This window comes from Dermochelys coriacea, chromosome 5, assembly GCF_009764565.3.
Source record: "Dermochelys coriacea isolate rDerCor1 chromosome 5, rDerCor1.pri.v4, whole genome shotgun sequence".
In the NCBI taxonomy this organism is placed as follows: domain Eukaryota; kingdom Metazoa; phylum Chordata; order Testudines; family Dermochelyidae; genus Dermochelys; species Dermochelys coriacea.
In genome coordinates this window covers 40,361,538-40,381,308 of record NC_050072.1, presented here as the reverse complement: position 1 = coordinate 40,381,308, position 19,771 = coordinate 40,361,538, and the positions used below count along the sequence as shown (strand labels likewise).

Genomic DNA, 19,771 nt, shown 5'->3' with positions numbered 1-19,771 from the left:
TGGAGTTATTTTGGTATACATTGGTATAATGAACAGAATTTGGCCTGAGAGGAATATTCCATGGAATTGCTCCTTTCAAAATATTAAGTGACTACAGTTATAATTACTTCAAACTACATAAAAAGAAAAGGAGTACTTGTGGCACCTTAGAGACTAACAAATTTATTAGAGCATAAGCTTTCGTGAGCTACAGCTCACTTCATCGGATGCATCCGATGAAGTGAGCTGTAGCTCACGAAAGCTTATGCTCTAATAAATTTGTTAGTCTCTAAGGTGCCACAAGTACTCCTTTTCTTTTTGCGAATACAGACTAACACGGCTGCTACTCTGAAACCTTCAAACTACATACTATCCAGTTTTATGCATATTGTAAACTGCGTACACATTACTATTTAGTGTGTGTAGAGTTTATATAATATCCACAGGAAGTCACTTATTTATAAATTGATTAGCGCTGTCAAGCGATTAAAAAATAATTGCGATTAATCACGTTGTTAAACAATAATGGAATACCATTTCTTTATATATTTTTGGATGTTTTCTACATTTTCAAATATATTGATTTCAATTACAACACAGAATACAAGTGCACTGTGCTCACTTTATATTTATTCTTGATTACAAATATTTGCATTGTAAGAAACAAAAGAAATAGTATTTTTCAATTCACCTCATACAAGTACTCTTTATCATGAAAGTTGAACTTACAAATGTAGAATTATGTACAAAAAAAAATAATTGCTTTGAAAAATAGAACAATGTAAAACTTTAGATCCTCCAAATCCACTCAGTCCTACTTCAGTCAATTGCTCAGACAAACCAACTTGGTTACAATTTGCAGGAGATAATGCTGCCTGCTTCTTGTTTATAATGTCACCTGAAAGTGAGAACAGGCATTTGCATGGCACTGTTGTAGCCGGAATTGCAAGATATTTACTTGCCAGATGCGCTAAAAATTCATATGTCCCTTCATCTTCAACCACCATTCTTAGGACATGCATCCATGCTGATGATGGGTTCTGCTCAATAACGATCCACAGCAGAGTGGACTGATGCATGTTCATTTTCATCATCTGAATCAGATGCCACCAGCAGAAGGTTGATTTTCTTTTTTGGTGGTTCGGGTTCTGCAGCTTCCACATCTGAGTGTTGCTCTTTTAAGACTTCTGAAAGCATGCTCCACACCTCGGACTCTTAGATTTTGGAGGGCACTTCTGATTCTTAAACCTTGGGTTGAATGCTGTAACTATTTTTAGAAATCTTATCTTCTTTGCATTTTGTCAAATCTGCAGTGAAAGTGTTCTTAAAACTAACGTGCTCGGTCATCATCTGAGACTGCTATAACAGATAAAGATATGGCAGAATGCAAGTAAAACAGAGCCAAAAACATACAGTTCTCCCCCAAGGAGTTCAGTCACAAATTTCATTAATGCATTATTTTTTTAAACGAGCATCAGCAGCACGGAAGCATGTCCTCTGGAATGGTTGCCGAAGCACGAAGGGGCAAACAAATGTTTAGCATATCTGGCACAAATACTTTGCAACGCCATCTACAAAAGTGTCATTAGAACGCCTGTTCTCACTTTCAGGTGATGTAAATAAGAAACAGGCAACAGTATCTCCTGTAAATGTAAACAAACTTATCTGTCTTAGCAATTGGCTGAACAAGAAGTAGGATTGAGTGGACTTGTAAGCTTTAAAGATGTACATTGTTTTGTTTTTGAGAGCAGTTATGTAGCAACAACAAAAATCTACATTTGTAATTTGCACTTTCATGATAAAGAGATTGCACTACAGTACTTGTATGAGGTGAACTGATAAACAAAAGAAATAGTATTTTTCATTTTTACAGTGCAAATATTTGTAATAAAAATAATATAAAGTGAGCACTGTACACTTTGTATTCTATTAAATCAATATATTTGAAAATGTAGAAAAACATGAAAATATTTAATAAATTTCAGTTGGTATTCTATTGTTTAACAGTGTGATTAATCACAATACTTTTTAAATCATGATTATTTTTTTTTGAGTTAATCGCATGAGTGATTGACTGACAGCCCTAAAATTGATATGAAAATGGCACATTGCTAAAAGAGCATTCAAGAGTTAAAATACAAAGGCAAGTGCAAGATTTAAACGTATGGACAAAGTCTACAAATGTTGTTAGGTACATATTAGATTTTGGCATACAAAGAAAAATATAATTAATACTTCTGTACAGTATATGGGTCTCTCGAAAACGTTAACCAAGTTCTCTAAGAAACTTGTTACAGAAACATTAAAAACACATTACAGGCTTGTAGTGCATTATTTTTGCAAAACATAATAGCATCACAAGCACAGGGACAGTTTTATATGCTTGAAATAGAACACAAATTAACTGCCTCCCCTGAATTATGAAAAAGTAAAGATCTTCAATGATCTCATATGTTTACCGCTGAACAGTTATTTCAGAGTTCTTGTTCCAGCAGTATACTCAAATATACAGTAACTTTAAAACGTTTCTTAGATCTATAAAGGTGTTTTTTTTTTGTTTTTGTTTTTGTTTTTTTGCTAACTATGGAAAAAACACTATGCAGTTGAGAAGTCCCTGACTACTCATGTCTACTTATATGCCCAATTCTTCTAAAAGGAGTAGTATAAAAATAAGAAAAATTCTACCTCCCCACTTCTTGACAGTTAAAATATATATGCCCAACAGCTTTATTCTATGCATTTACCGATCAAGTTATCAAGTTTAGAAGAAAACTTAAATTTACAGGTGACAAAAAATCCTATTTGTATTGCATACTTCTGTACTTGTGTCAAAAAAGTAAAAGCGAGGAAATTAAAGCAATACAGAATATCCATACTCCAACCAGAAACATGTAAAAAGCATTTTTGTTTCTTGACGGGAAGAAAATTTAAAAATAAAAACAGAAATAGTGGGAAAAAGGAGGAATCTAGAAGGGCTGGTCTACACTTAAAAGTTTGAGTGTTATAACTATATCAGTGAGGGGTGTGATTTTTTGCTGATACAGACCTTGTCTACACTTGCAGTATGTTGATACACATGGCAATGAAAGATTCTGGCAGTGGAGAGGGAGCAGGGTAAGGTTCCGACAGCAGGGAGCTGTCAGAGTCTTTCCCTGCAGCAGGAAAAAGCTCCAGCAGCGGGAGACTACACTGCTAAAAATAGCAGGGGACATGTAGAAAGCCATGCAGGGAACACTATGACGTTGTGCTCAAGACTCCCAGAGCTGTGAGCAACTGAGTTACCACTCTGCCTTAGCAAGAGTGAGAGCTTTGCTTCTGCCAAGCTGTGTGTCAGTTCGCTGACACATGAACCTGTCTGGCTTGTCAGCCAGCTCTTCAAGATCTACCTTGCCTTGCAGGTAACAATCAGGGAACCCCATCTCCCATGGTCCCCAGAGATGTCTCCCTGAAGCGTCCAGTCCCTCCCACTGGACACACTCAGAAATCATTAGAGTCACTACTTCCAAAGAGACAGAGCGGCAACAGTGGCTCACAGCTCTGGGTGTCCTAAGCAGGACATCACAAGCATACCCTAAGGTTATGGCCTGTCCGTATTCTACTCCCCTAAGCAGTGCCTCACCTATACCTGTGCTAGTTGAGCATGCAGGGTCTGTACTCTACTCACCGATGTATGTGTAGACACGTCTATAGTTACACCAGTAAAAACCCTAGTACAGACAGTTCTACACCAGTATAATTGCATCCACACTAGGGGCTTTTTGTGGATGTAATTATACCAATACAGTTAAAGCAGCAACATTTTCTATTATAGACCAGCCTGGAAACTCAGGTTCTGGAAAGCAATACTATGCCTTTCACGGCAACAGGGTCTCAATTCCTAGTGAAAAAGTGTAAACGCTACAACTGACCATCTCAGCAGAGGTCCTCAAGGACAGAATCCACATGGAGACTGAAGCTGTCTTCTTACCCCAAAAGGTGACACCTCCAGAACAGGATTGAAGTATATTGGTCAGTGTGAAGGTGCTTACACACTGTTGTCATCCTGTCTACCAATAAATACTGGAATTCAGTTTCCAGTGCTGTTAACTTGTTACCTTTCACAAGAGTGAAATTAACTTCAAATAATGCTTGGATCAGTCTTTTGGTCTGTGTTTTAGAAAGAAATGCAAGCATACTAAAAACAATTAGAAAATGCCTAAAATAACTGTACGTCACACAGTAACAGAACACCACAATTCAGAGATCTAATACAACAGCTAAATTAGCTATAAATAAAATATTTCCCATACCTATTTGCATATCTCAGTGTATTTAGAGTGTTTTCACAGGATGCCATCCCTGGAGAGATAGTAGCAATCTGGGGAAAACAAAACAAACTTTTTGTAAAAATAACAACACTGCAGAATTTAATAAATTTACCTTGCACTTCAGATTTCATATAGATTAACAGATTTTTAAGGCCAGAAGGGATCATAATGATAAATTTAATCTGACCTCCTGCATAAAACAGGCCAAAGAAACTCACTCAGTAATTTTTGCATCAAGCCCATAATTTCTGGCTGAGCTACAGCACATCTTTTAAAACAATACCCAATCTTGATTTGAAGACTTCAAAGTGATGGAGAATCTACCACAATCACAAGATAAATTATTCCAATCATTAGTTATCTTTGCTGCTAAAAATTTCCATGTTATTTCTAGCCTGATTTTATCTAGTTTCAGCTTCTCACCACTGGATCAAACTATGCCTTTTTCTGCTAGATTAAGGAACTGTCTACTACCAGAGATCTCTCCCCTATGTAGGTATGTGTAGATTGTGATCAAGTCACTTCTTAACCTTCTTTTGGATAAACCAAATTGATTGACCATCTATCATCTCTCCCTATAAAGGTATATTTTCCATACCTTAAATGGTCACCCTGCTAGCCAGGGTGAGGCTTTGATGTGGCCGGGAGCAGTGGGGACACCCTCAGTAGGTGTGAGGGGTAAAGATCTCAACTGGGAGCAGCTAGGGCAGTGCGCCAAGTGTTCCTTTTACTTTCCCCTCCCACTTACCTTTAGAATGTGTATGGGGGGGTGGATGTGGGGCCTGCTTCTCTCACTTTCTTCCTCCCCTTCCTCTTCCCCATATTCTTCATAGTACAGGGCGTGGGCAGAGGCTATCACATTCTGCATCAAGCCCTGACCACCCACCACTGCTGCCATTAGATGGTGGGGGTGGTAATAGGACCTGACGATTGGCTATGTTTGTTACGCTGGCAAATAGCTATTTGGGGCCCCCTGTTTCAGCCCCACCCTTAAATTAATATAATGGGTCTCCTATGATCCCTGGGGCTAGATCACCAGTTTTGGGATCTGGAAGAGATTTTTCCAATGGCAAACTGCCATTTGGGTTTTCCCCTCCTATCCAGCATCCCTGTGGTCTGCTCTGACAACTACTGTTAAGGATACCGGATTTGCTAATAACAAGTGAAACAAATTGAAAGTGCTGTATGTCACTAAGTATTTATTTACACACCCTATGTGAACCATTAGACCTGTAGTGCTCTTCTGATGTGGTACAGAACCCCATACAATGCTTGGGGTCTGATCCAAAAGCCTACTGAAGTCAGTCTTTCTGCAACCTTTAATGAACTGTGGATCGGCCTGGGGGGAGGGGGTACGAGGAATTACCACAGACTCCATGTTTTAGGAAATTGACAAAACAGCATTAAACACACACCATTATCATTTCCAGTAAGTCCATCTCATTGACCTTACGTCATTATTTCAGCACCAGAGCCGTGCACTGCAACTTCAAACAACTTGTATTGGTTTTTTTTGTTTTTGTATTTTTAAACTCATCACAGCTTTTGAGATCCATCCATTTGACTCCATGGTTCTCTTTCATTCAGAAGCCTTCCCTAATGTTCAGATTCCCAGCATTTACAAACATAAAATCTGATTTTAGGTGAGTGCCTGAGAAATGGGTGGATGTTACTCCCACTCCCTCTCATAATACTGAGCATCCTAGCATTCTAATTTTGGTGCTTAAATTTCATCTCACTGAGCAACTCTAGCCTACAAATAAAATCAACCCTATATATTACATGTTTAGGTTCTCATATACATTGGCTACTCCTGGGGGAATTCTGTGCCACTGCACATGCGAAGAATTCATATACCCTGCAGATTTTTTTTCTCCACAGAAAATACATTCTACTGGAGAGGCACTGCAGATATGCCTTTTGCCCACCAGGGGCTGCTGTGCCACAAGAACAGAGAGGGCAGCTGACTCACTGGCCACAACAGTCAGCAGCAGATAGGGAGGAGGGGAGGATGCATTCCTCACGGTGCCCTGCCTGTGGGGCCAGATGAGGAGGCACAGGGTCGGGGGGGGGTGACAGACAGCAGGACACACAGGGCTGCTGGGGAGTCACATAGACTAGAGTTCAGAAGGGCTAGTCAAGGAAGACAGACTGTGCTGGGAGCTGAATGGGAGTGGGCCACATGGAGACGGAGGGGGATAGCTGACTGAGTGTGCACGGCCACATGAGGAAAGGGAGCAGTGGCGTGCAGGGCCACATGAGGACAGTAAGTGGCTGAGTGGGGGTGCAGGGACACATGGAGATGGCTGAGTGGGGGGTGCGGGGACATGTGGGGATGGCGGCAGATGTGCCTAACTGAATGGGAGAGCCTAAGGATCAGCCAGAGTCTGCATGGGGGAGGCTCCCAAACTCCCTAATAATTCCGCCTAAAACAAAACAAAACAAAAACACCTCTTCCATATTTCTCCCACCCGCACCCAACAATCCTCCAGGTTCCCTCCCAGCAATTACTTCCTTCTCCCTCAGCTCCTCCGTTATCCCTGACTCCCCCAAGCCTTTGCACTGCTTCTGAGGCATGCAGGAAATACGTTTCTGTATTGTAGTTTAAATGAATTATTACTCCAAGTTCTATATTAATATGCCTAATAGGGAATCTATTTGTTAAAAAATAATTCCTAAATCTTTTTTGTTATCCACATTGTTACAGACATACTTGCTGACAGGTATTTTGAAATAAATTACCAAAATAATTGAAACTGGCATGATATTTTATTTTGACAAATAAAAATATGCAGAATTTTAAAATATTGTGCACAGAATTTTTAATTTTTGGCACAGAATTCCTCCAGGAGTAATTGACATAACAAGTACAATGCAGAGTTACTCTCGACTGAACATTTCAGTTTAATCTTTATAAAAGAACCCCAATCCCCATCAAATAGAGGGGAATTTTAGTTGATTTTCTTCCAGATGTCACAGAATTTTGCTTTTAAAAGCCAGGCTCACTGAAAAAGGAAGTCGGAAGCCCAGTTTACTGGATCCTGGCATGAATTACCAGATTTTTTTCTTCCTTCTTTCAGATTTTGTAAGAAACAGTAGAAAAAACAGTTACTTACTGTAACCATGGTTTTTCGAGATGTGATGCACACTTGGGTGTGTGTGCACCCAGTGAACCGAAATTGGACAATTTTACCTAGCAGCATCTGTAGAGGGGGGCAGTCACACCTCATGGCCATAGCCTCTCCTCTGGCTAGATCAGGTGTCATCACCCAGACTCCCCTCAGCTCCTTCACACTGAATGCCCAGAGACATTCAGATGGGATGGAAGAAGGGTTGTGGAATGAATGTCTGCATCACATCTCGAAGAACCACAGTTACAGTAAAAAGAAAAGGAGTACTTGTGGCACCTTAGAGACTAACAAATTTATTAGAGCATAAGCTTTCGTGAGCTACAGCTCACTTCATCGGATGCATTTGGTGGAAAAAACAGAGGAGAGATTTATATACACACACACAGACAACATGAAACAATGGGTTTATCATACACACTGTAAGGAGAGTGATCACTTAAGATAAGCCATCACCAGCAGCAGGGGGGCGGAAAGAAGGAAAACCTTTCATGGTGACAAGCAAGGTAGGCTAATTCCAGCAGTTAACAAGAATATCTGAGGAACAGTGGGGGGTGGGGTGGGGGGGAGAAATACCATGGGGAAATAGTTTTACTTTGTGTAATGACTCATCCATTCCCAGTCTCTATTCAAGCCTAAGTTAATTGTATCCAGTTTGCAAATTAATTCCAATTCAGCAGTCTCTCGTTGGAGTCTGTTTTTGAAGTTTTTTTGTTGAAGGATAGCCACTCTTAGGTCTGTAATCGAGTGACCAGAGAGATTGAAGTGTTCTCCAACTGGTTTTTGAATGTTATAATTCTTGACGTCTGATTTGTGTCCATTCATTCTTTTACGTAGAGACTGTCCAGTTTGGCCAATGTACATGGCAGAGGGGCATTGCTGGCACATGATGGCATATATTACATTGGTAGATGCGCACGTGAACAAGCCTCTGATGGGTATGGCTGATGTGATTAGGCCCTATGATGGTATCCCCTGAATAGATATGTGGACAGAGTTGGCAACGGGCTTTGTTGCAAGGATAGGTTCCTGGGTTAGTGGTTCTGTTGTGTGGTTGCTGGTGAGTATTTGCTTCAAATTAGGAGGCTGTCTGTAAGCAAGGACTGGCCTGTCTCCCAAGATCTGTGAGAGTGATGGGTCGTCCTTCAGGATAGGTTGTAGATCCTTGATGATGCGTTGGAGAGGTTTTAGTTGGGGGCTGAAGGTGATGGCTAGTGGCGTTCTGTTATATTCTTTGTTGGGCCTGTCCTGTAGTAGGGCCTAATCACATCAGCCATACCATCAGAGGCTTGTTCACCTGCGCATCTACCAATGTGATATATGCCATCATGTGCCAGCAATGCCCCTCTGCCATGTACATTGGCCAAACTGGACAGTCTCTACGTAAAAGAATGAATGGACACAAATCAGACATCAAGAATTATAACATTCAAAAACCAGTTGGAGAACACTTCAATCTCTCTGGTCACTTGATTACAGACCTAAGAGTGGCTATCCTTCAACAAAAAAGCTTCAAAAACAGACTCCAACGAGAGACTGCTGAATTGGAATTAATTTGCAAACTGGATACAATTAACTTAGGCTTGAATAGAGACTGGGAATGGATGAGTCATTACGCAAAGTAAAACTATTTCCCCTTGTTATTTCTCCCCCCCCACCCCACCCCCCCACTGTTCCTCAGATATTCTTGTTAACTACTGGAATTAGCCTACCTTGCTTGTCACCATGAAAGGTTTTCCTCCTTTCCCCCCGCTGCTGGTGATGGCTTATCTTAAGTGATCACTCTCCTTACAGTGTGTATGATAAACCCATTGTTTCATGTTCTCTGTGTGTGTATATAAATCTCCCCTCTGTTTTTTCCACCAAATGCATCCGATGAAGTGAGCTGTAGCTCACGAAAGCTTATGCTCTAATAAATTTGTTAGTCTCTAAGGTGCCACAAGTACTCCTTTTCTTTTTGCGAATACAGACTAACACGGCTGCTACTCTGAAACAGTTACAGTAAAGTAATCTTCGCATAGATGCAGTCATGTATTCCACTTAGGTGACTCTCAAACTGTACCCTCTGGTGGTGGGGCTCAGAGTCTATTTAAACAAGAACTGCAGGACTGATTCCCAACATTTGCATCTGCTCTGGATGCCACTGTAATGGCATAATGGTTTGTAAACATATGTATCAATGATCATGTGGCAGCCCTGCAAATCTTTAATATTGAGACATCACTTAAGAACGCTATGGGCTCAGACCTGTATGTAGTGTGCATTTCATATGCAGTCTTGACACAGGAAGTTATCCACTTAGAGATAGTCTGTGAGGAGACTACTTGTCCCTTCATACAGTCTGCATATAATATAAAACAGAAGAGGCAAAGCCCAAAAGGGTTTAGTCCTGTGCGGGTAAAAGGCCACACATCACCTGACATGTCACGTGTGAAGGCACTGCTCCTCCAGGAATAAATGCGATTTAGGAAAAAACACAAGTAAATATACTGCTTGGCTTAAATGAAACCAAGAGACCATTTGAGACACAAATTTCGGTAGCTGCAACATCACTTCATCTTTGGAGAATTCCACGTAAGAAGACTCCACCATCAAAGACTGCAACTCACACACTCACAGATGTTATTGCTATGAGGAAAGCAGTTTTTTGACATAAGAGAGGAAGGGGCAGGATGCCAGAGGCTTGAACAGAAGTCCCCTGAGACCTGCTAAGGCCATGTTAAGGTCCCACAAGGGAACCAGTTCCCCTACCAGTGGATGGAGACAAAGAATTCCTTTCAAGGATCTTGCCACTATGGCATTGAAAAACACCGATCTTATGTGAAGGGGTAGATAAAAGGCTTTGATCACCACTAGATGCCCCACAACAAGCTAAATGCAGGTCCCAACAACTGAAGATGCAGCAAACAGTCCATGATGTCTTCAATGCTAGCCAACATCGGCTGAATTCTGCAGGCCAATGATCACACAGTCAATCAGCAGGAATGCTCTCGAACTCGCACAGACTATTAGGGCCCAATGAACTCAATTTTCTGAGTAGGAACCAATGCTGACTTTCCTGTATTGAGGATGTGACCCAGTCAAGTAAGTGCAGAGTGATGCATATGAGAGGAAGGATTGGGCATTGGTAAGGGGATAGGGCGTTGGTGGCCAGTAGGCACCAGGCCAGGGGACCCCCATCCCGACCGCGAGACGAGTACCAATCCTGGTGCCTGTAGTTCCCCATAAATGGTCCCCAATGTGGGTCGGGTGATGAAGAACAGGAGAAAGATCCTGACCTCAATGCTGAAGTGGCTCAGATTTCTGAAGATAAAGGTTAAGCTAGTCCTGAGGTAGCAAGTAACCAACCTAACTCATCTATCACCCAAAACGAGGCAGGGATCGGCACCAATAATGGAAGCAGTACCGCCAGCATCAAGTACACCAATGCCAGAAGTGGTGTTGACTCCAAAGTCAGCAGTGGTACTGAAAAAGCTGCCAGGGCCTAAGTGGACGGTAGTGAAAGCCACCACTGTAACATCTGTGTTGCTGACTGCAATAGTGACAAGGAGTTTCCTGGTGCCGAGTTCCTTGCACTGAGGCCGGTACTGGCCCTGCTTCCATAGACTGTAGAAGGGAAACATTGGGCTGTGGTGTTAACAGACACAAGGGTTCAGCAGCCTGTCCAGCCAATGGCTATCAACGATGCAGCCCTTGCAAAGTCTTGGACCAAGGGAGAGGTTGGAACAAAAAGGCAGAGGAAGTCTGTAGCCCCTGGTATGCCACTGATGTGGAAACAGTTAGTGCCAGCCATCAATACCAGACTCAAAAGATGCCCTGAGGCCAGGACCGGAGTCAACATTACAGGGGTCTCTAACCTCCCAACTTGGTACCAGGGAGCAGTTAAGAGGCACCCGCACCATCCTGTGCACCGGCACTAACCCCAGGCCAGTCCACGATCTTCCTGGAGGAGACAGAGGAGACCCCACGAAACCCAGAGTGGTCTCAATTGATCTTATGCAACCCTTCCCTCAATGCATTCAACAGGGAACAGCTCCTCCATTTCTTTTGAGAGGTGTCTGCTCCAGAGTGCGAAGCAGCAGCATTCTCGGAACCTGAGGGTGACCTCTGATCTGACAAGGGATCTGTGTGTCAAAGCATGCTGCAGGGCCTGTTTGAGCAGGTGCTGTTTTAGGCAAAGATCCCTAGCCACTTGAATCCGTTTCTACAGACCAAATCATCTACAGACCAAACACCATTCCTTGACATGGGCTTCACTCAAGAACAGCAAGCACCATGCGTGGTGATCATTGTTAGGAATTGCTCCGCTACATGACAACAATGCTTAAACCCCAGAGAGGGCATTACAGGGGAATACTTAACTAAATACAACTAACACTAATCTAACCAACATTAAGGATACTACTAACTACAGACAACTAAAAACACCACTAAAATATGGAGAAGTTGTGAGATTAAGACCACACAGACCTCTGACTCCAGCCCTGAGCAGTAAAAAAGAACTAAAGGGGGTTGGGGCAGTGCCACCTCATATAGCCAGGGAAGGGTTATAGCCACAAGACACGAGCACCGCCCCACCACAGGTTCTGCAACGCAAAATTGTCCAGCTCTGGTGTGCACACACCTAGATGGAACACATGGCTGATCTACTCAAAGAACTGTTCTCGGTTTCAGCACTCATGTGACCTGACAGATGTACTGATTTGAGAGATTCATTTTGGCCCCCAATTCAGGAGTGTACATGAGCCTGTTTAAAAATTAAATATATGCTTACATGCTTTCTTGAACAGAGATGCCTTTCTGAATTGGGAACTTTATCTACAAAGAAATTTAAATTGCTAATTAAGTATCAAACAAAGAGGTCTGGATCCTATTCTTGTTTCAATTTCCAATTAAGTATCCAAGTAAAATACTGCAGCTGTAAGCATCTTTTCAACATTCAGTAAATTTAATTATGCTAAATCAGGTACTAGTGGCATAACTGTGTCCTAGCTCTTTCAGATTATCTAGTTTGCCCCTCAAAGCGCTGTGGGAAAAGGTAAACATGGGACTACTCAAGGCAACTATGTCTACAATCCTTCACACTAACATTTTTCTGCCAATCCAGACAACATCAGTTTGAAACAGAGGAAGTGTAGTGTAGTAAAGATCGTGTATTGAACAAAAGCACAGGCAATCATCCTGAGAAAAAATTCTCCTACTTCAGAGAATGGCAAAATATGGGGGTAGGGAAGAGTGGAAAAGTCTAGGGAGTCCTGCTATCCCACATCAAATTTAAACTTCTGATATTAGTACATACTGGTTGCTAAGAAAAACAGAGAAAAATTATTCATTTAAACAGATCACATGACTGCCACAAGCTTTTCTTTGTGAATTACTATGGGACCTAACAAACAAGATCTGCAAGTTTCTAAATCCTTGCAAAGCCATTACGGTGTAAAGGGGTTATCAGGCATTAGCTTGCATCAAGTTGTGTTCAGACTAAGCCCTCTCCTGACAATTGTTCCAATATCTCAAGGGAGCTGAGTAACTGAGTGTTGTGAATGTACTACTGTATCATTCAGACTGTCCTAAATACAGCTTTGGCATTTCTTTACATGTTCCATTCTTAAAGAGTACTGAGTGAAGACATCAATAACGTCACACACAGCAAGATTTTCTAGTTTTTCTTTCACTTGCTACCATCAATCTATTCAGAAGATATTTGACAGAGGACTACATACGCTGCAATATGTAGGTATAAATGTTAAAATTTCCCACTAGAGAGACAAGGTTAATGAAGTAGTATCTTTTGTTAGATCAACTTCTGTTGGGAAAGACAAGCTTACACCACAGCAGCTGTCTTTCTAATATCCTGGGACCAATACTGCAAAAAAAAAAAAAAAAAAAAAAAAAAAAAAAAAAAACATTCCCACAAGTACGTTCCAGCTAAAAGTTAGCACGTTTCTTAAAATCATCAGGCACCTTTCCTTACTCCATTAGGTTACCGTTTTTGAATCTTTGTTCCTGAACTACACCTCTTCACTCTATTCGTTGGTAGGGAAAAAAAAACCCTTTCTCTATCATTTTGGAATGGCTACATTTGGAGAACAATTCTGCTCCATATTTCCTTTGGAAACATGAACCCGAAAACATTACAAAAAGCCCCATATTTCTAAATTCCCACATGACAAATGAACAACAGATACAGATATGAGAGAGGAGAGACAAAGACATTCAGTTACAAAATAACATACATAGTACATAGACAAAACCAACAGGTTCTTAGTGTAATATAATGCCAAAGAAGATGCTTTGTCAATTTATAACTTGCTAAAGTAATGAAACAATAGGCAGCAGCAGATGAATCATTCCTCTTGAGACCTGAATACATTATAAATATTTACAATCTAGTTACCTGTCATGTACCGACAACCATCGTTGCACATTGATTTGGAAGCAGGCTGACATTATGGAGACAGTAAACAGCATTGGAGAAGACATGCTTGTTCCAAGTCTCTCTTATCAGGCTTTTATTTTCCTAAACTGCTACCCTTAGCTAATATTTCCTCAAACTTGGTCTTACTCAGCAGAGGACTGCAAAACAAAATCTAATTTAATCTGTTCAGTCTTTTCTGAGTTATTTGAGTGTGAAAAGAATGGTTACTTAACCTTATAGTAACTGTGGTTCTTTGAGATGTTGTTGCCTATGCAAATCATACTCTAGGTGCTCACATGCCCCATGAGTGCAGCAAAATCAGAATATTCTGAAGAGAAATGTGTGTTGGGCCCCATCCACACTGTGCATGTGCCTCCCTAGATATGAAGTTCCTCAGCAATCCCTCAACTCCCTCACTATTTCAGAATCCCAGATAAGAAAGACTGTGGGAAAGCAGAGATGGACAGCACATTATGGGATCCACACAAACAACATATCAAAAACCAGTTACTATAATGTAAGCATTTTTTGCTTCAAGTATGTGTCTGTGTGGATCCCACTCTAGGTGGGATTGAGGAGTTCTGTCACTTAACTAAAACAACTGACGCTGCTCTATCAAATTTGGTATCTGATCTAGCAGCCAGGTGAAGTGCATAGCTTTAATGAAATTAAGAGGATTAACTCTACGTTGCTGCCTTCAAAATTTCAGACACAAATCGTAAAGCATGGAGAGGATGCAGCTTGTGCTCTAGTGGAGTGAGCTCTAATATATGAAGGAATTGGTATACAAGCCATACTATCCTATAATAGCAGACAGATATACACTGCACAATCCATTTTGAAATTCTCTTGAGAGGAGATGGCAAAAAAAAGAAGGGCGGAGGTGGGGGGGAAGACAGCCTAAAAGGGTTTGTTCTGTCAAGTTAGTATATTATAAGGCCCTCCCAAAGTATGGAATTCTCTCTCCCTCTGAAAGGTAAGGAGTCTTAGGGGGAGGAGGGGAATGGATAAATTAAGTCAAATGAAAGTCTGACACAACTTTGGGAATCAACTTGGGATGAAGTTTTTATACCATCATATCTCTGTGAATGGATGTGTAAGAAGGGTTAACCTTGAAAGCTTGGAGTTCAGTTCCAACTGATGTCATGGTGACTAAAATGGCCATCTCGAGTACAAGAGTAAAGATCATTCAGAAAGAGGCTCAAAGGGAGGGGCTCCATCAGGTTTGTAAGGATAATGTTGAGATCCCCACACTGGAGTGGTTTCTCTCACTGGTGAATAAGGGCTGGTCTACACTGACAAGTTACATGGGCTACATCTCTCAGGGGTGTGAAAAATTCATAACCCGAAGATGCAGTTCATAGATTCATAGATACTAAGGTCAGAAGGGACCATTCTGATCATCTAGTCCGACCTCCTGCACAGCGCAGGCCACAGAATGTCACCCACCCACTCCTATGAAAAACCTCACCTATGTCTGAGCTATTGAAGTCCTTAAATCATGGTTCAAAGACTTCAAGGAGCAGAGAAGCCTCCCTCAAGTCAACCATGCCCCATGCTACAGAGGTTAAATCAACCTAATCCCTGATGTAGACAGTGCCAGGTCAACAGAAGAATTCTTCTATTTATCCAATTCTAGCTATCACCTCTCAGATACATGGATTACCAACAGCAATAGGAGAACCCCTCCCATTAGTGTAGTAAGGGCCTACACTGAAGCGCTATGACCAGAATGTGCGGACTGCACATTCAAATTAATGGTCCTCTGTATTAATTTGAATTTACAGTCACATTTGTTTGACTATACATTAACAATTAATGCTCTGCTTCCTTGCTTTTAAAAATACAGGGGATAAAGGGAAAACAACTATATTAATGCAACATTAAGACTTAAAACACACACATCAGTCAATTAAAATATTCCCACAGTAACTAACTTCGCATCCTTGCATAAACCTAACATTTTTTGTACTTCATATAGTTAATTTGCCTTAACTTAATATTTTTGCAATGTAGCATAATTAGAAGCGTAAAACTTTTCAATTTACTGGCTTCTTATTCATTTAAGTATCACCCATAACTTTGCTTTAAGAATTTAAAAAGAGGTAGATAATTTTTTTTTTAAATCTACATTCTGGCTTTATTTAAAAATACAGTGCAATGTGAAGTTTTTGTAGCAGAATTTGTCTCTAATGTTTTTATTAAATTAGCAGTAACAGCCAGGGGTATCGCTGATTTTTGACTTATTACCTTATACATCTTATTTCAGGAACTTCAAATATTTAGCCCTTAACATTTGTAAATCAGTAAGTTACCAAGTGTTAGTGGAAATACTGTTCTGCAACCATGATGTTGTGCTAATACTGTACACACATTTAAAAAGGCTATCACAGTGAAGGCATGCTACTTTAACAAGTTAAATTACAGTGGTGGCTTTAATGTGAACATAAATTAATACATGTTAAAAGCAGTGAGCCTTATATACACTAGTCTTTTCAAATATGCTAGCATGCGTTAGTTAAAACATGCTAACATTGCAGCTTTAAATCCTAATCCAGACAAGTCCCATATCTCGTTGTGATTTAGTCTACCTTTGCTGTTTCAGAGGGCCAGTCAGTTTGGTATAATCAGTACAACTTCTAGAGCAGTCAAAAGCTGGGGAAAATGGCTTTACATTCCAGTGCTCTCTTATATAATTAATAATAACAGTCATAATAATATATGCTTATGTTTATACACACACATCCCTTAATATCCCACTTAGATTAGCAATAATACAATATTTACAAACTCAAAGAGGATGCCCTTACTAAAAGTCTGGAGCTACGCTGTTGCTCCTTTGAAGCTGGAGATTTTGTTGGATTGTTTCCAACTTCCAAATACTCAAGGTACTGCAAGAAAACTAGAAAGAGTACTGTGCCAGCAAACCAGAGTTCTGCTTCTCAGAGGGTTGCAAGGTAAGATTGCAACTTCTCCTTCTGAGCTCTGATAGCTCAAAACAATATCTTTAAGCAGATCTTACATCTGTGGCTTTCTTTATAGCGAAACAGGTCCCACCTCATAACTGTCCACATTGAACATCTCTTTTTCAACTCTTGAAGCTTCTGGATCACATTCTGATTTCCTACATACAGTAGAGAACATTTTAAACACTAGGCCCACTAAGGCTTAATACTGTACTAAAAATTATAACAGAAAACCTAATAAACTATAAAAGGACAATTTGGATAAAACAATCCATGAATTACTCAAAGAGCTTTTCAGGCTCAAAAAGCAGCCCTCCACGGCTAATTTGTGCAAGAGAAAATGAACTAGTGGGTATGCACTAGCACATTTCAAGAACCTGATAGTCATGAATTCACATGCATACAAGATGTTTCTTAAGATGGAAGTTTATGGATAATATATACAACCCACATTTGCAAAATGTTTTGAATTCTAATGGCAAATTAGAACATTTGAGACAGATTTATTTCTCTTGTAAACTAATCTCCTTACAAGAAAAGATTCTCTCACTGCCAACAGACAGGATTTTTTTTTTAAGTGACATTTTGGTAAAGTATTTTACATGATCAATAAAATGAGACTATTTTCTTTTAAAATATTTACTTTTTGTTAAAAACCAAACAAAACAATAAATCCATACTGTAAGGCTAAAAATACTTGAAATCTTATGCCTCAGCAAATCAAAGGTGTGTTTGTATTAGCTGACAACCCATGTGTTCTAGCTTATATACCGCATAAGGTGTTAACTTTGCACATATACTAAAGTTTTAATCAGAGTTGTAATTATTATGAGAACCATAACTTACAAGTTCCTGACATGTGTGTGTGTAAAATAATCACAAAGTTGCTCTAGCAGTTTTTAGAAGTTCCTTCTTTTAATAAATATATTTTAAAAAGAGGAGAGACAAGGACACACATGATCACGGTATTCTATAGTCAAATAAATGTAGTCATTACATTACATACTCACATTTTTCACACACTAGGACTTTACGTCCTTTACACAGAACACACTGTGCTTGAAAGTATAAATTCTGAAAACAGCAGTGTAGACAGTCTTAGCAGAAATATCTGCAAGTTTGTTCCATCCTTTACAATGCCATTTTAAAATATAGGGGTAAGAAGACAGACAGCATCAGATGTAGTTTCTCAAGGCTGGCAAGCCCTTTGTTACATTCTCTGCATCAGTTTCAGTTTTGCACTTTCAGCTGAGCACAGTAAATTAAGTTGATGTCCTAGACTAGAGCATATGAAATCTGACCTGAGTGTGTCACCAATGACATGATCTAACTCAACAGCTCTCAAACTGTGGATCGGGACGCTAAAGTGGGTCACAACCCTGTTTTAATGGGGTCACCAGGGCTGGCATTAGACTTGTCAGGGCCCGGGGCCAAAACCCGAGCCCCACCACCCGGGATCAAAACCAAAGCCCGAGGTCTTCAGCCCTGGTTGGCGGGGCTCAGATTACAGGCCCCTTGCCTGAGGCAGAAGCTCTTGGGCTTCAGTTTAGGCCCCACCCAGCTTTGGAATCGGCCCTCCCGCCCAGGGCAGCCCGGCTCGGGTGGGCTCAGGCTTTAGTCCCCTCTCCTGCAGTCATGTAGTAATTTTTGTTGTCAGAAGGGGATCATGATGTAATGAAGTTTGAGAACCCTGGATCTAATTCATAATATATCAATGGTTGGGGAGTAAGAGTGGTCATAAGAAACAGAAAGACTATTTCGAGGGTAGGAAAGGCTGGCTAGGGTTTGTGGAGGTGCTGAACAGCTGATTGGTCTGTCCTATCTTAAACTATATTTGATAATACGTTACTTCACAGGTGGTACAATTTGTACATATCTGGAATTTTCCCATTTCTCTGCTTTGTTAAAAATGAGTAATTTTCCAGTTACTTATAAACCTTGTTTCTACAAATATTTTCACAAATACATCAACCATACAGAGTTTTAAAAATAAATCTTTAAAAAAAAAATCTAAATGCAAAAACAGCATACAAGAAATAACTGCTACAAAACATTTTTTCACTGTTAAAAAAAAAAAAAAAAAACACACCACAGCTAAAAATATTTGTTTAAAACTTACATATATAAAAAATACCCCAAAACCCAACATCTTGTCTTTAGGCTGACAATAAGATGAGAAAATTCAAAATAAAAAGTTAAGTGCCTGAAAAATATGTGGCTTATAATGAAAGGGTCTTCAAATTCCTAATTATGGGAATACTGTAATTATGTGATTGGAAAAACAAAAAAAAATATCATGCAGTCAAATTTCCAAACCCCCCACATTCAGAGGCTCATTTTACAGTGAATATATTTCTGAAATTAAAAAAATGAATGTTTCATCCACAATTAAATCACAAAGAACTGATCAAAGAATCATGAGAACCACTCCAGCATTCTCAAAGCAATAAAAACAAAAAAAGTAAATTCTTCTCACAGATGTCAAAAAATTATAAAATTAAGCAAATTCAACCTGGGAAATCAGGAAAATAATATACAGATATCTATGTAGTACTCAAAGAGGGGGATGATTTTAATCAGAACTGCATTCTGATTCAATAACTCTATCGTATGTATTCCTATTCCTATCTGTTTACTTTTTTGATTTAAACAAGTTTTCACCACTGTTACCACAGCAGATCTAATACAGCTATGGCAAAGTCAGCTTGGTCTATTCTGGCTTGTGCACTAGTAATAAAACAATGTTAAAGAAACTAACTGTATGGCCAATTTCTGCTCATGGAAAACAGGCACAAGTAATGGAAGACTAACTTGCAGAATCTTTATTACTAGTGTTCATGCACAAGCCAGAAAGAACACAGCTCAGCTTTCTGGTTCTGGGTGAAATTAGTTGAGTCGGCTATTCGGAGGAGGCTGAGGGGCAGGAAGAGCACCACATTTCTATTTATAAATTCAACATTTGATCCAGATGTT

The 19,771-nt window shown here is 40.1% G+C and overlaps 1 protein-coding gene and 1 long non-coding RNA gene across 7 annotated transcripts in view; one reads left to right on the top strand and one right to left on the bottom strand.

The window, feature by feature from the left end:
• The window catches only part of KIF2A (kinesin family member 2A), a 103,482-nt gene that overhangs the window by 20,407 nt on the left and 63,304 nt on the right, over nt 1-19,771 (bottom strand). For all 6 annotated transcript variants that reach the window (XM_038402347.2, XM_038402348.2, XM_038402349.2 and 3 more), the window contains exon 16: nt 4,269-4,336. In XM_038402347.2, the coding sequence (XP_038258275.1) occupies nt 4,269-4,336 (68 nt within the window). The remainder of the gene's footprint in view (nt 1-4,268; nt 4,337-19,771) is intronic.
• Nucleotides 9,413-19,079, top strand: LOC122460426. The gene is made up of 2 exons (XR_006281723.1): nt 9,413-15,188; nt 15,399-19,079. It is a non-coding gene; the product is annotated as an uncharacterized LOC122460426 (long non-coding RNA).